This window comes from Stenella coeruleoalba (assembly GCF_951394435.1).
Source record: "Stenella coeruleoalba genome assembly, chromosome: 13".
In the NCBI taxonomy this organism is placed as follows: domain Eukaryota; kingdom Metazoa; phylum Chordata; class Mammalia; order Artiodactyla; family Delphinidae; genus Stenella; species Stenella coeruleoalba.
In genome coordinates this window covers 78,900,255-78,913,246 of record NC_137159.1, presented here as the reverse complement: position 1 = coordinate 78,913,246, position 12,992 = coordinate 78,900,255, and the positions used below count along the sequence as shown (strand labels likewise).

General features: G+C 37.4%; 1 protein-coding gene across 3 annotated transcripts in view; it reads right to left on the bottom strand.

The window, feature by feature from the left end:
• Positions 1 to 12,992, bottom strand: part of NBAS (NBAS subunit of NRZ tethering complex) — a 340,369-nt gene that overhangs the window by 196,630 nt on the left and 130,747 nt on the right. For all 3 annotated transcript variants that reach the window (XM_079940671.1, XM_079940670.1, XM_079940672.1), the window contains 2 exons: positions 2,790 to 2,975; positions 1,314 to 1,487 (listed from right to left, as the gene is read on the bottom strand). In XM_079940671.1, coding sequence (XP_079796797.1) covers positions 1,314 to 1,487; positions 2,790 to 2,975 — 360 coding nt within the window. The remainder of the gene's footprint in view (positions 1 to 1,313; positions 1,488 to 2,789; positions 2,976 to 12,992) is intronic.

The window sequence follows — 12,992 nt, the reverse complement described above, 5'->3', positions numbered from 1 at the left end:
TCACAAACAAGATTACTCGAAGAATTTAAAGTCACTTCTTTCTTCCTCATAAAACATTCATATTCAACCCATCCTGCTTCTCACATAGCATTCTGCTGTCATAAGCAGCCCGCCCTCGGCTCATAGTAAACCACGCCAAATTTAAAATCAGAATACTAAGTGGAAACTGCTTATGAGAAGATGGAAAACTTTAAATAGCCAATGAACAGAGATATTTCTGACAGACAGCCCTTCCAGAAACCAAAAAATGTGTGAGATTAACTACGCAATGCTTTCCTTTTCAGCTTGATTATAATGGTCTATGACCATATACCTCAGAGGACATCAAATTGCTAACAAAGGCTAGTACAAGGAGTACTTCCAATTAGAATTTAGGATTAGAAGGGGCCTTCAATGCTTCTGCTTGAATCCCAACCTAATGCTTTACCTCTCACTGCAAAGTCAGTGCCTCGAGTGACTACGCCACTCTGATTGAGTCCCCTCCAATGGAAAGGGAGCCACTATCCCTTGAAACAGTATATTTGATTTATGGTTAAATTAAGAGGTTATTTACATTTCAATAGTAACCTGGACTTAACAAAACGATTTATCACCAGTAAATCTGAACAACTATTTGATTTCTATAAAAAAGACAGATAGATAGATAGATGATAGAAGATAGACAGATAGATAGGTCAGTCTTCAGCAAATGTAAGAGTTATTAAGAATAATTATAAGATCTCCTTATGGGATCCTAAAAATTTTAACAAATATTTTGAAGGTCCTCCAGGGTAGAAGTCTTTTCTTCTTCTTCTACTGGTGTTACAGTAAAGCATAATGGTTAAGAACACAGCTGGGAAACTAGAAAACCTATGTTTGAACCCAAGGTTCCACTCCTTACTGTGACCCCGGGCAATTGCCTAACCACTCTGTATCACGATTTTCTTTTCCTGTAACAGTAATATAATCAAAATATCTACATCATAGGATTGTTACAAGGATTAAATGAGTTAACACTTGTAAAGTGCCTACGTATAGTAAGAATTCAATACCTTTCAATTATTAGTCTTTTTGGTATTGCCAGTTTCCACAAGGTAGTAAAGAGTCAACAAACTTTGGAGTAAATCAATCAAGGTAAACATAATCTTAAAAACTTCCAAAAAATTTTTGGACTAAACTGCTAAAACATTTTTAAAGAATAAAATGATAACTACTTCTTCTGTTTAAAGAGAAATTACTTGCAAAGCCTAGTATTAAAAAATTTGTAAATAGAACCTAATTCTGTAGGGAAAAAAGTACAGAGATTTTTTTAAGATGTTAAAGTTTCTACTTACATCAGGCTTGGAATGCTGAAATATCTTCAGGGGAAATTTTAAGTCTCCTTTAGCTAAAGTTACTAAATATTCCTTTAATAGCTCATTAGCCACACCAGGAGACTGTTTCTCACAACGATGAAGAAAGGGAACCATCCACTGGTAGGCACTTGTCACATAATTGTCCTCAGAACACTGAAAATGTAATTCACCAAAACAAACACACGTTAAATTAAATACCTGATAATAACAGACAAGTTAAAGCTCAAGGATAATCAGACTCTGTGTGAAACAAGGAAAGCCCAACACTTTCTAAAACATACTCCAATTCACGCCTCACAAGGAGACTCACCTTCTGCCTGGGGTTGGTAGAGCCAACAGCAGCAAGAGCACTGTGATCCATCTCTTTAGCACCATGACCACCCTAGTACCATGGTACATGCTACTAGGTCGTGACAGCCTAAGCCCAGCTCTGTAAGACAAACACGCTGCTGCTACTATTACTCCTACTGCTGCTCAGTCCTGAGGTCTTCCAGAGCAAAGAGAGATTCTACCTCAAAAGTGTATGTATGTGTATGTGTAAAAAGAGTTAGCGGGTGGGGGCGGGGGTGGGATAGGCCGACAGAAAATGTGAAAGGGAAAAGAACAGAGAGAGATCCGCATAAAGAAGCTCTAGAAAGGAGTCACTTGAGAAATCCCAGATTCTCTTCCACACTTTTCCTCTTCTTCTGTTTGTTTTACCCCTTCACATCCACCTTCATGAAACTCCAAATGACACACATAATCTTACTCATTATCCCTGAAATTATACAATCCTTTCTCGTCTTTATCCCAGGAGATACACCTGAATCTCTTAAGAGGCATCTTGCATGTAACACAACTCAATTTTCACTGGGTGGATCATAGGGAAAAGAAATTAGTAAGAGAAAAGGAAGGTGGGGACAGAGGGAAAGAGAAAAGGGGGATTGATAAGAGAAAAAAAGATGGTGAGAGGCATGAGAAAGAGAGGAAAAGTGGGCTCAGCAGAAATCAGTTCCTAACTTTGGAGACTGTACTCCCCGCCCCCAAAAAAAATCTACAAATGGCCGGGCAAATTCTCCTTCACATACAAACCCTGAAGCCAAGATGTTTTCTTCATACAACCACCCAGCCAATCATCTGAATATACAAGTAGTTGGGAATTTTAACAAAGTGAGGATTAGAAACATGATTATGAGAATGACAGCTAATTTAAATATGCCTCGCTAGAAGGGGGAAAGAAAGTCATGTACAGATAACTATGGATGAAGGGCAAAGAAGGTACAAAACCAGCCAAAGTGGTTCTGGATGCCTTCAGTAATTTATTCATAAAACTTGATTTTTTTTTTTAAGTCAAGAAACCTTCCTTTATTGACTAAGTTCTCTGGTTTGAAGGACACTACATCTTTGGCTTTGAGACACATATTAATCAAAGTACATATAGAATAGTTAAAAAGAAAGTTTTAAAATAAAACCTACACTATTCATCAGTAATCTTAGTTTTTCAATGTCTTTCATCTGCTGGAGTTCTTTCAAGGTTAGGGTTAAATCACACCCTGCTTCATAAACCAATGCTTCCAGAGTAACCAAATTATCACAGAGAACCAGCAAACCAGGAATATTCCGCTCCATTCCAAGTCGAATAAGTGACAATGCACAGTCAACCTAAAATGGAAAGGCAACAGTAAGTCTCTGAGTATTATATCTTTCTTTTCGATATATTCTAAAGTAAAAGCCTCTAGTATAGAATCTAGCAATAATCCTTATAATCATTTTACATAAAACTGTATTACTACATACTTTTTTATTCAGTACAAAAATATCAGACTTCTTTATGAAATATATTAGCACCAAACTGTCCCAAAAGAATCAAATAATCACCAAGAAATACTGAAAATAAAAATAAAAGAAAGACAACCATCTTCAATTTGTAGAGCATTACAGTTTACTGAGCTGTTTACATATATTTGTCTATTTAATTCTCAGAACATTAACAAGCAGGAAAAAAATAAAAATAAAAAAACATAGCTAGGTAGTGATAATGTCAAATTAACCTATTTTCACTATACCACTCTGCCCCAAAAAGAATGCTTGGCTTCCATAGTCCTGTACAGTACCTCTCCTTCCACAAGTCCTCCCTATAGATGACATTCAATAAACTCTTGCTGAACGATTAACTGATTAATTCAACCTTCTCTGTCCCAATTCAACTACTTAGACCTCCCTTACAACAAAACAAAGAATAATCTTTCTGCAGATGCTCAATACACAGCAATTTCACTCTCATCACTTGATCAGGTTTATAAAATGGACATATTCTGATTGAAAGCAGAATCATCTAATGTGGCCTTAACCCCCAGCGCCTTATACTTCTCCTTACTTGCTCCCTTACTCCTAGAAAAGCAATTATTTATTGAGAACCTACTATGAACTGAACACCATTCTAAGTGTCAGGAATACAAAACTGAATAAGATGAGGTCTCTTCCTTCAAAGATGTCTCCATCTTGTAGGGAAACACAATCTGGTAAATTAATGATTGAAGTGGAGTGAGGGTGCCTGGGATCTCAAAGAAGAGGGCAAGGAGCCCAACCGGAGAGTCACGAAGTCTCCCAGAGGGGAGAACACTTAAAATGGGTTTTAAAGCATCAGTGGATATTAGTAAGTAAAGAAAGAAGAAGCGCAGGAGAACAGCATGGAAGGCAGAGATGCATGAATGTTAGGAAGTACGATTAGTTCCATAAACTGAAAAGAAGGTATGAAGTGAAGTGATGAAAAACGAGGCTAGAGTAGCAGAGAAGGGCCAGATAAAAAAAAACATTGTTTGCTGAGCTAAGGAATTTGCAGTTTACCCCAAAATGCAAATTTAAAGGATTTTCGGCTGAGGCATGTCATAATAGACTTACACTTTGGAAAGAATACTCAGTATTTATTGAATGAATGACAAATGAAATATGAATGGACTGGAAATGGACTGGGCTGAAAGTAAGCAGACTAGTTAGGAGAACTGCAATTACTAATACCAGAAGACTCTCTACTAGTGACAAGAATAGCCCCCTGGGGGGACAGCAATATTTAAGGGACAAGCCAAAGACTCTGAGCCACACTGCGGAGAGGAACATGAACAACTAAGACAAAGACAATGAAGAAAGCGAAATGACATCACAGAAGCCTAAGGAGAAGAGATTGCAGGGAAAAGGAAGCAGTAGTGTCAAAGGACAAAGTTGTTCAACACCAAATGAAGGCGATCTGACATTAAAAGGCGAGCAGGGAACCTTACTGATGGAGTTTCCGTGGAGTGACAAGGAGTAGCCAGACACCAGGGAAACGAGGAGTAAACAAACACTGAGGAAGTGATTGCAAAGGGCAGAGTGGCTACCTCTGAGCTGAGCTGCGATGGAAAGAAGACAGATAAAACGGAAGCTAGGGAGAAAATGGCTCTAATTTATATATAAATATAAGTCTCTGAGTATATACATGTGTATATATATACACGTGTATATATATATATATATATATATATATATATACACTCCTATTTCATGTATATATATATACGTGTGTGTGTGTGTGTGTGTGTGTGTGTATATATATATATATATATATATATGAAATAGGAGTGATTTGAACTTTTTATGTCCAAAAAAAGGCAGGGGGGTAATAGACCAGAGGTTGAAGATACAGGAGAGAGAGAAAAAATGACTGCTAGAACAATCCCGAGCAGGGGGCGGTGTGGAATCCAGGATACGGGTAAAGAAAGAAGTTCAGGAGAATGCAAGAGAGACCTCTTCCTGTGGGAAAACTGGAAAGAGTAGGGCAAATGGAAGTGATTTCTCAACTTTCACCATGAAATACAAAGCAAAATCACTGCTGAGAATGATGAAGGAAGCATTGGTGCGAGGAAAGGAGGAAACGGGGAGAGGAAACAGTCACGCAGCACAAAGAAAAAATGCCAAGCGATATCACAGATCCACCCAAAGCCCTTCCAGGACTCAGAGATTAACAGGTGAAGAGGTGAAAAAGGAAGAACTGCATGTTCAGTTGAAAAGAGTGGCGCAAATAAAAATAAGGGAGGAAACTACAGGTAGAGAAGGCATGAGGCAAAAGGGAAGGGATCCGGCAATACCTCAACAAAAGGACAATTAATGTCGGAAAAGCCACATCTACTTGTATACCAAGTTCTTAAAAACTCAGAAAATCTCAGAAAGTATGAAGAAACTCGACATGTAAAGCACAACTTTGTGCAACAGTCTGAACACATAGTACATTAGCAATTTGTAACACACTCAACCAATTTTGCAATCCAGATCTGTGTTTCTAATACCAACTTTGACGTTGTTGCTTTCCAAAATAACCACTGAAGTAAAAATGTTTGAAAATCAAATTACTGACACCTTAAAGTAGGTTCTGTTAACAACTTACAGAATTATACCATATACCCCAAGCCCCCAACAGATAAATTTCACCACTATATGTACACATTTTCCTAAACCAACAAACAAGATTTCCAAAAGCCATTTGTAGGCGCTAAGGAAGAAGTAGCACTACATCAGTTTAACCTGTAAAAATGAAAAAGATAAAACTATGCCAGATACCACTTTGATTATAGCATAAGCCACATGAAACGTCAATACATAAAATGAAGCTAAAGAACAATACCCCTATTATAAGTGTTTTTAAATAAATCAAAGAGATGAAAGAGTATACAGCCAACTAAATAAAGCATCCCCAAATCACTTTCCTTTCTTTATAATTATTCATTTTTTTAACTTCTTATTTTATATCGGGGTACAGCTGATTAACAATTTTGTAATAGTTTCAGGTGCACAGCAAATCTTTATAATTACTCTTGATTACTAAAACAGAAATCAGGATGTCTAGGAATTATAATTAGACTTAAAAAAATCATATTTCAGAAAGTGCTAACTTTGTTTTTGTTTTTAACAGACTTTCTTTTTTAGAGCAGTTTTAGGTTGACAGCAAAAATGAGCAGAAACTACAGAGATTCCCCACATCACCCCGGTCCCCACACATGCACAGCCTCCCCCGTTACCAACATCCCCCAGCAGGGTAGCACCTTTGTTACAATCAGTGAACCTATACTGACACACCATATCACTCAGTGTTCACAGTTTACATTAGGGTTCACTCTTGGTGTTTACTTTCTGTGTGTTCGGACCAAAGTAGACTGACAGGTATCCGTCATTATGGTATCACACAGAGTATTTTCACTGCCTTAAAAATTCTCTGTGTTCCATCTATTCATCTCTCTACCACCAACCCCTGGCAATCACTGATCTTTTTACTGTTTCCATCATTTTTCTTTTTCCAGAATGTCACATGATGGGAATCAAACAGTATATAGCCTTCTCAGACTGGTTTCGTTAACTTAGTAATATGCATTTAAGGTTCCCCCACACCTTTTCATGGTTTGATTGCTCATTTCTTTTCTGGAGTTCAGTAATATTCCATTGTGTGGATGTACCACTGTTTATTAATCCATTTGCCCACTGAACGACATCTTGATTCATCAATTGTAACTAACATACCACTCAAATGCAAGATGTTAATAATAGGGATAACTAGTGGGTAGGGCAGAAAGTGAGGGGAATATATGGGAACTCTGTACTTTCTACTCAATTTTTCTATAAACCTAAAGCTCCTCTAAAAAATAAAGTATTAATAAAATAAAGAAAGAAATGTAAAAAATGATAATTTATTTTACATTCCAGTATAGGCCTTTTTCTTTTTGTTAGTGCTATTTTTTAAAAACCTGAATAAATATTTTGTAACCCAAATTTCAGTCATTAAACACTAAAACTGGTATTGGCAGAAAACGAAACACATAGATCAATAAAGCAGAATTAAAAGTCTAAAAATAAACCCACATATATATGGACAACTAATTTCTGGCAAAGGAGCAAAGAACACACAATGGAGAGAGGACAGTCTCTCCAATAAATGGTGTTGGAAAAACTGGACAGCTACATGCAAAAGAATGAAACTAGACCACTATTTCACATCATGCACAAAAATCAATTCCAAACGGATTAAAGACTTGAGTAAGACCTGAAACTCTAAGACTCCTAGAAGAAAACATAGGCAGTACGCTCTTTGACATCATTCTAGCAATATCTTTCTGGATCTGTCTCCTCAGGCAAGGGAAACAAAAGCAAAAATAAACAAGTGGGACTGTATCAAACTAACAAGCCTCTGCGCAACAAAGGGAACCATCGACAAAATGAAAATACAACCTACCAAATGGAAGAGGATATTTGAAAATCATGTATCTGATAAAGGGTTAATTTCCAAAATATATAAAGAACTCAAACAGATCAACAACACAAAAAACAAATACCCAATTAAAATACAGGCAGAGAAACACAAAACACCCCGAATAGCCAAAGCAATCTTGAGAAAGAAAAACAGAGCTGGAGGAAGCAGGCTCCCGGACTTCAGACTATACTACAAAGTTACAGTAATCAAGACAGTATGGTACTGGCACAAAAACAGAATTATAGATCAATGGAACAGAATAGAAAGTCCAGAGATAGATCCACGCACATATGGTCACCTTATTTTTGATAAAGGAGACAAGAATATACAATGGAGAAAAGACAGCCTCTTCAATAAGTGCTGCTGGGAAAACTGGACAGCTACATATGAAAGAAAGAAATTAGAACACTCCCCAACACCATACACAAAAATAAACTCAAAATGGATTAAAGACCTAAATGTAAGGCCAGACTCTATAAAATTCTTAGAGGAAAACATAGGCAAACACTCTATGACATAAATCACAGCAAGATACTTTCTGACCCACCTCCTAGAGAAATGGAAATAAAACCAAAAATAAACAAATGGGACCTAATGAAACTTAAAAGCTTTTTGCACAGCAAAGGAAACCATAAACAAGACAAAAAGATAACCCTCAGAATGGGAGAAAATATTTGCAAATGAAGCAACTTACAAAGGATTAATCTCCAAAATTTACAAGCAGCTCATGCAGCTCCATATCAAAAAAACAAACAACCCAATCCAAGAATGGGCAGAAGACCTAAATAGACATTTCTCCAAAGAAGATATACAGATGGCCAAGAAACACATGAAAGGATGCTCAACGTCACTAATCATTAGAGAAATGCAAATCAAAACTACAGTGAGGTATCACCTCACACCAGTCAGAATGGCCATCATCAAAAAATCTACAAACAACAAATGCTGGAGAGGGTGTGCAGAAAAGGGAACCCTCCTGCACTGTTGGTGGGAATGTAAATTGATACAGCCACTATGGAGAACAGTATGGAGGGTCCTTAAAAAACTAAAAATAGAACTACCATACGACCCAGCAATCCCACTACTGGGCATATACCCTGAGAAAACCATAATTCAAAAAGAGTCATGTACCACAATGTTCATTGCAGCTCTATTTACAATAGCCAGGACATGGAAGCGACCTAAGTGTCCATCAACAGATGAATGGATAAAGAAGATGTGGCACATATATACAATGGGATATTACTCAGCCATAAAAAGAAACGAAATTGAGTTATTTGTAGTGAGGTGGATGGACCTAGAGTCTGTCATACAGAATAAAGTAAGTCAGAAAGAGAAAAACAAATACCATATGCTAACACATATATATGACATCTAAAACAAAAACAAAACAAAAAATGGTTCTGAAGAACCTAGGGACAGGACAGGAATAAAGACACAGACGTAGGGAATGGACTTGAGGACACGGGGAGGGGGAAGGGTAAGCTGGGACGAAGTGAGAGAGTGGCATGGACATATATACACTACCAAATGTAAAACAGATAGCTAGTGGGAATCAGCCACACAGCACAGGGAGATTAGCTCGGTGCTTTGTGACCACCTAGAGGGGTGGGATATGGAGGGAGGGTGGGAGGGAAACGCAAGAGGGAGAAGATATGGGGATATATGTATATAAATAGCTGATTCATTTTGTTATAAAGCAGAAACTAACACACCATTGTAAAGCAATTATACTCCAATAAAGATATTAAAAAAAAAAAAAGAAACTAGAAATCCTATACAGCTTCAGAGTTGTTGTCAGTGAGGAATTTCAGAAATGCATTTTGCTTTTTTCATATGTCCTATGGTCATAAAACAATTCCTAGGGGCTTATGGGCTTCCATTTGCTGATTCCAATGCTTAATGTATTGTGTAAGGCAACATAGCTATTCTAGATTTTTTTCAGAGCAGGGGATGCAAAGTTTTCTAAAGAGCCAGACAGTGAATATTTTAGACTTATGAGCCCTGTCACACTTGTTCAACTCTGCCACTGTAACAGAAAATCAACACAGGCCATACTTAAATGAATGGGTGTGGCTGTGTTACAGTAAAACTGTACTAACAAAAGGAAGCACTGACAAACCTTGCTTTTGATTATGATTGAGGCGGTTTTTTTTCTTTGTGCTATGCTGACTACCCAGGTTCCGTTGAGTAAAGTGATTTCTGAACTGCTCCCACTTATTTTTCCTTCTTAAGAATCAGATAAGGACAGGAGGATCTCAAATACTATTGTGCAGTAGGTTATCTTTTTATCACTTACTTTCACGCTTGAGTAACCTGAAGCTAGTGTGGTAAAGGTACTCCTAGATTCTAAGCATGTATCTCTGTCTTCAAAGCTCATGTTCTTTCCTTCGGGCATGTGAAAATTTTTGGGAGGCTTCTACAATCTGTCTTTTTGCTCTTGGAGTTTCTGCAACTGCAGATAACCTATCTGATGGTCCCTTGCTACATTCTGGCCTTAGGTCAACTCATTTCTATGAAGAAGTTAACAAGTGATATCATTTGGTGATACACATGTGAGTATGTCCTCTTATTAAAAGGAGACTCCCAAAACTGAAATGTCTTGAACAGACAGAGAAGTACATTTCTAATTGTATACTGAATATACCATGTTAAAAAGTAGACAAGAGATTTTAGGAAAAGGCTACCTATCTAATCACACTTTGTATGTCTTCTTTATCTACTCACAAGGCAAAGTTTGAAAGTATCATTCTTCTCTTTTCCCTCTGTCATATCTGAGTTCCTGGAATTGGCAAAACGTAACCATGAGTGCCTGAGGCAGCTTCCTCCCAATGTGCCCTATGTGTTCTGCCACTGTCTCCACTGCCTTTGGAAACTGGAGGTGACTCAGCACTGAAGAATCTTACTGACTCTTTGCATGACTTTGGCATAAGAAAAAGTGCACATTCCTCTGTCTACCCCTAGTTGAGCTTATGAACAGGGACTCTGGATCCAGTCTACCTGGGTTCAAATCCTAGCACCCTTACATGCTAGGTCTGTGACCCTGAATGACTTTTTCTTTTTTCAACATTTTCATGCCTCAGTGTGAGTATATATGATGGGAATAGGAAAGCACTAATCTCCTAGGGTGACAAGGATTAAAGGAAATCACATATGTAAAGTACCTATAACAGTGCACGACAGGATGTGAGCACCGCATGGAATATTAGTTGCTATCATAATCATTATCATCAACACCTCTTTTCAAAACTTCTCCATAAATGCTTTCGCCTGTTATTTGTCAGATTATCTGTCCTTTCCTTAGTCTTCTACCAACATTTCTCTTTGTATCTTTATTAAAGAACTTAAAAAGTTATGTTTAATAGTATATGACTTGAATGCTTGCCACTCCCATAAAATTCAGTGTCTTAGGACAGAAGTCATAATGCTCTCTTCCTCATCTCTTTTATCACAGGGCCTTAGAATGATGTTTTCTCATATACTGTACATCAGCTAAGTGTGAAATAAATAAGAATGCAGGAACCCTCTTGCACTGTTGGTGGGAATGTAAATTGATACAGCCACTATGGAGAACAGTATGGAGGTTCCTTAAAAAGCTAAAAATAGAATTACCATATGACCCAACAATCCCACTACTGGGCATATACCCAGAGAAAAACATAATTCAGAAAGACACATGCACCCCAATGTTCACTGCAGCAATATTTACAATAGCCAGGTCATGGAAGCAACCTAAATGCCCGTAAACAGATGAATGAATAAAGATGTAGTACATAAATACAATGGAATATTACTCAGCCATAAAAAGGAATGAAATCAGGTCATTTGTAGAGACGTGGATGGATCTAGAGACTGTCATACAGAATGAAGTAAGTCAGAAAGAGAAAAACAAATATCATATATTAATGCATATATATGGAACCTAGAAAAATGGTACAGATGAACCAGTCTGCAGGGCAGAAATAGAGACACAGATGTAGAGAACAAACGTATGGACACCAAGCGGGGGAAAGTGGCGGGGGAGGTGGGGGTGGGATGAATTGGGAGATTGGGGTTGACATATATATACACTAATATGTATAAAATAGATAAGTAGTAAGAACCTGCTGTATAAAAAAAATGAAATTCAAAAATTCAAAAAATAAAAAATACAGGCAGAGGAGCTGAATAGACATTTTTCCAAAGAAGACATACAAAGGGCCAACAGGCATATGAAAAGATGTCCAATATCACTAATAATTAGGAAAATGCAAATCAAAACCACAATGAGATATCACCTCTTGCTCGTTACAATGGCTACTATCAAAAAGGCAAGAAATAACAAGTGTTGTATCTAGAAGTTCAGCTAAAAACCACAAAGTGCTCAGACAAAACTGATCCAAACAGAATCCCTTCTCTTGTTAGCCAGAGACAATAGTAAACTACATGTGTTTGTAACCGCCTATAAATCAAATGATGCCATCGATCTTAAGAGATGTCTGCTACACAGTATACAACCCACATGTGCCTGTACAAACTACCAAAAATGTACCTCTTTGACTCACTTAAGAGCTTTCTTCATCAATTATTTACAGGTGAGTTTCTCCTGAATCAGCGAAGTAATAAATAATGCCTTTGCTTAACCTGACAGATATGAACTGGTCATTTCCAGATATGTGATACTGGTCTCAGACTACAGTTCTCAATGGAAGCAGAACTGTCCACCAGGAGGCGCTCCGAAAATCGGAGGAAGCATTTCTGTCTTTCCCAAGTATTAGTGGAACTTACTAACATTCAAGGGTGGAAGCCAGGGATAACAGACATTCCACAGTGTGCAAGGCAGTCCCACACAACCACCTTGTCCTGATCCCTGCCTACCTTCAAATACCCTGAAAAAAATATTTACCATGAGTTGTTCACATCCCAGACAGCAATCTGTAGTGTTTAATTCAATAAACCTCAATCTGTCTGCAATGTCAGCTATCTTGTTCAAAGTGATTTCTCACTGACTTTAGTCACTTTTTTAGTGTACTCATGACCATGCGTTTACATATTTTATTTATCCCATATACCATAGTTAAGTCATTATATTAATTTTTTGGAAATTATTTCTGTAAATATGGTATGCCCATGATTTTCACATCAGGATAATAAGGAAGTATTACAAAATATTTGCTACAGAAAAAATACAATGGGTCTGAGAATTGAGATCCACTCTTTTGGATTAATTTATCTGGCTTTCAGTCATTAAGATTTGTGTAATTGTCCATTTTTATATGGACTCTATAAGAAATACTATGCAGAGACCTGTATTTTGTCTGGCTCTGCTACTATGTGTCCCTGAGCAAGCTGTTCACTTTCTTTTCTGTGGACCTTAGTTTGTCTATCTATAACATAGAGAATTAGACTGGATCCCCTCCAGAGATTCT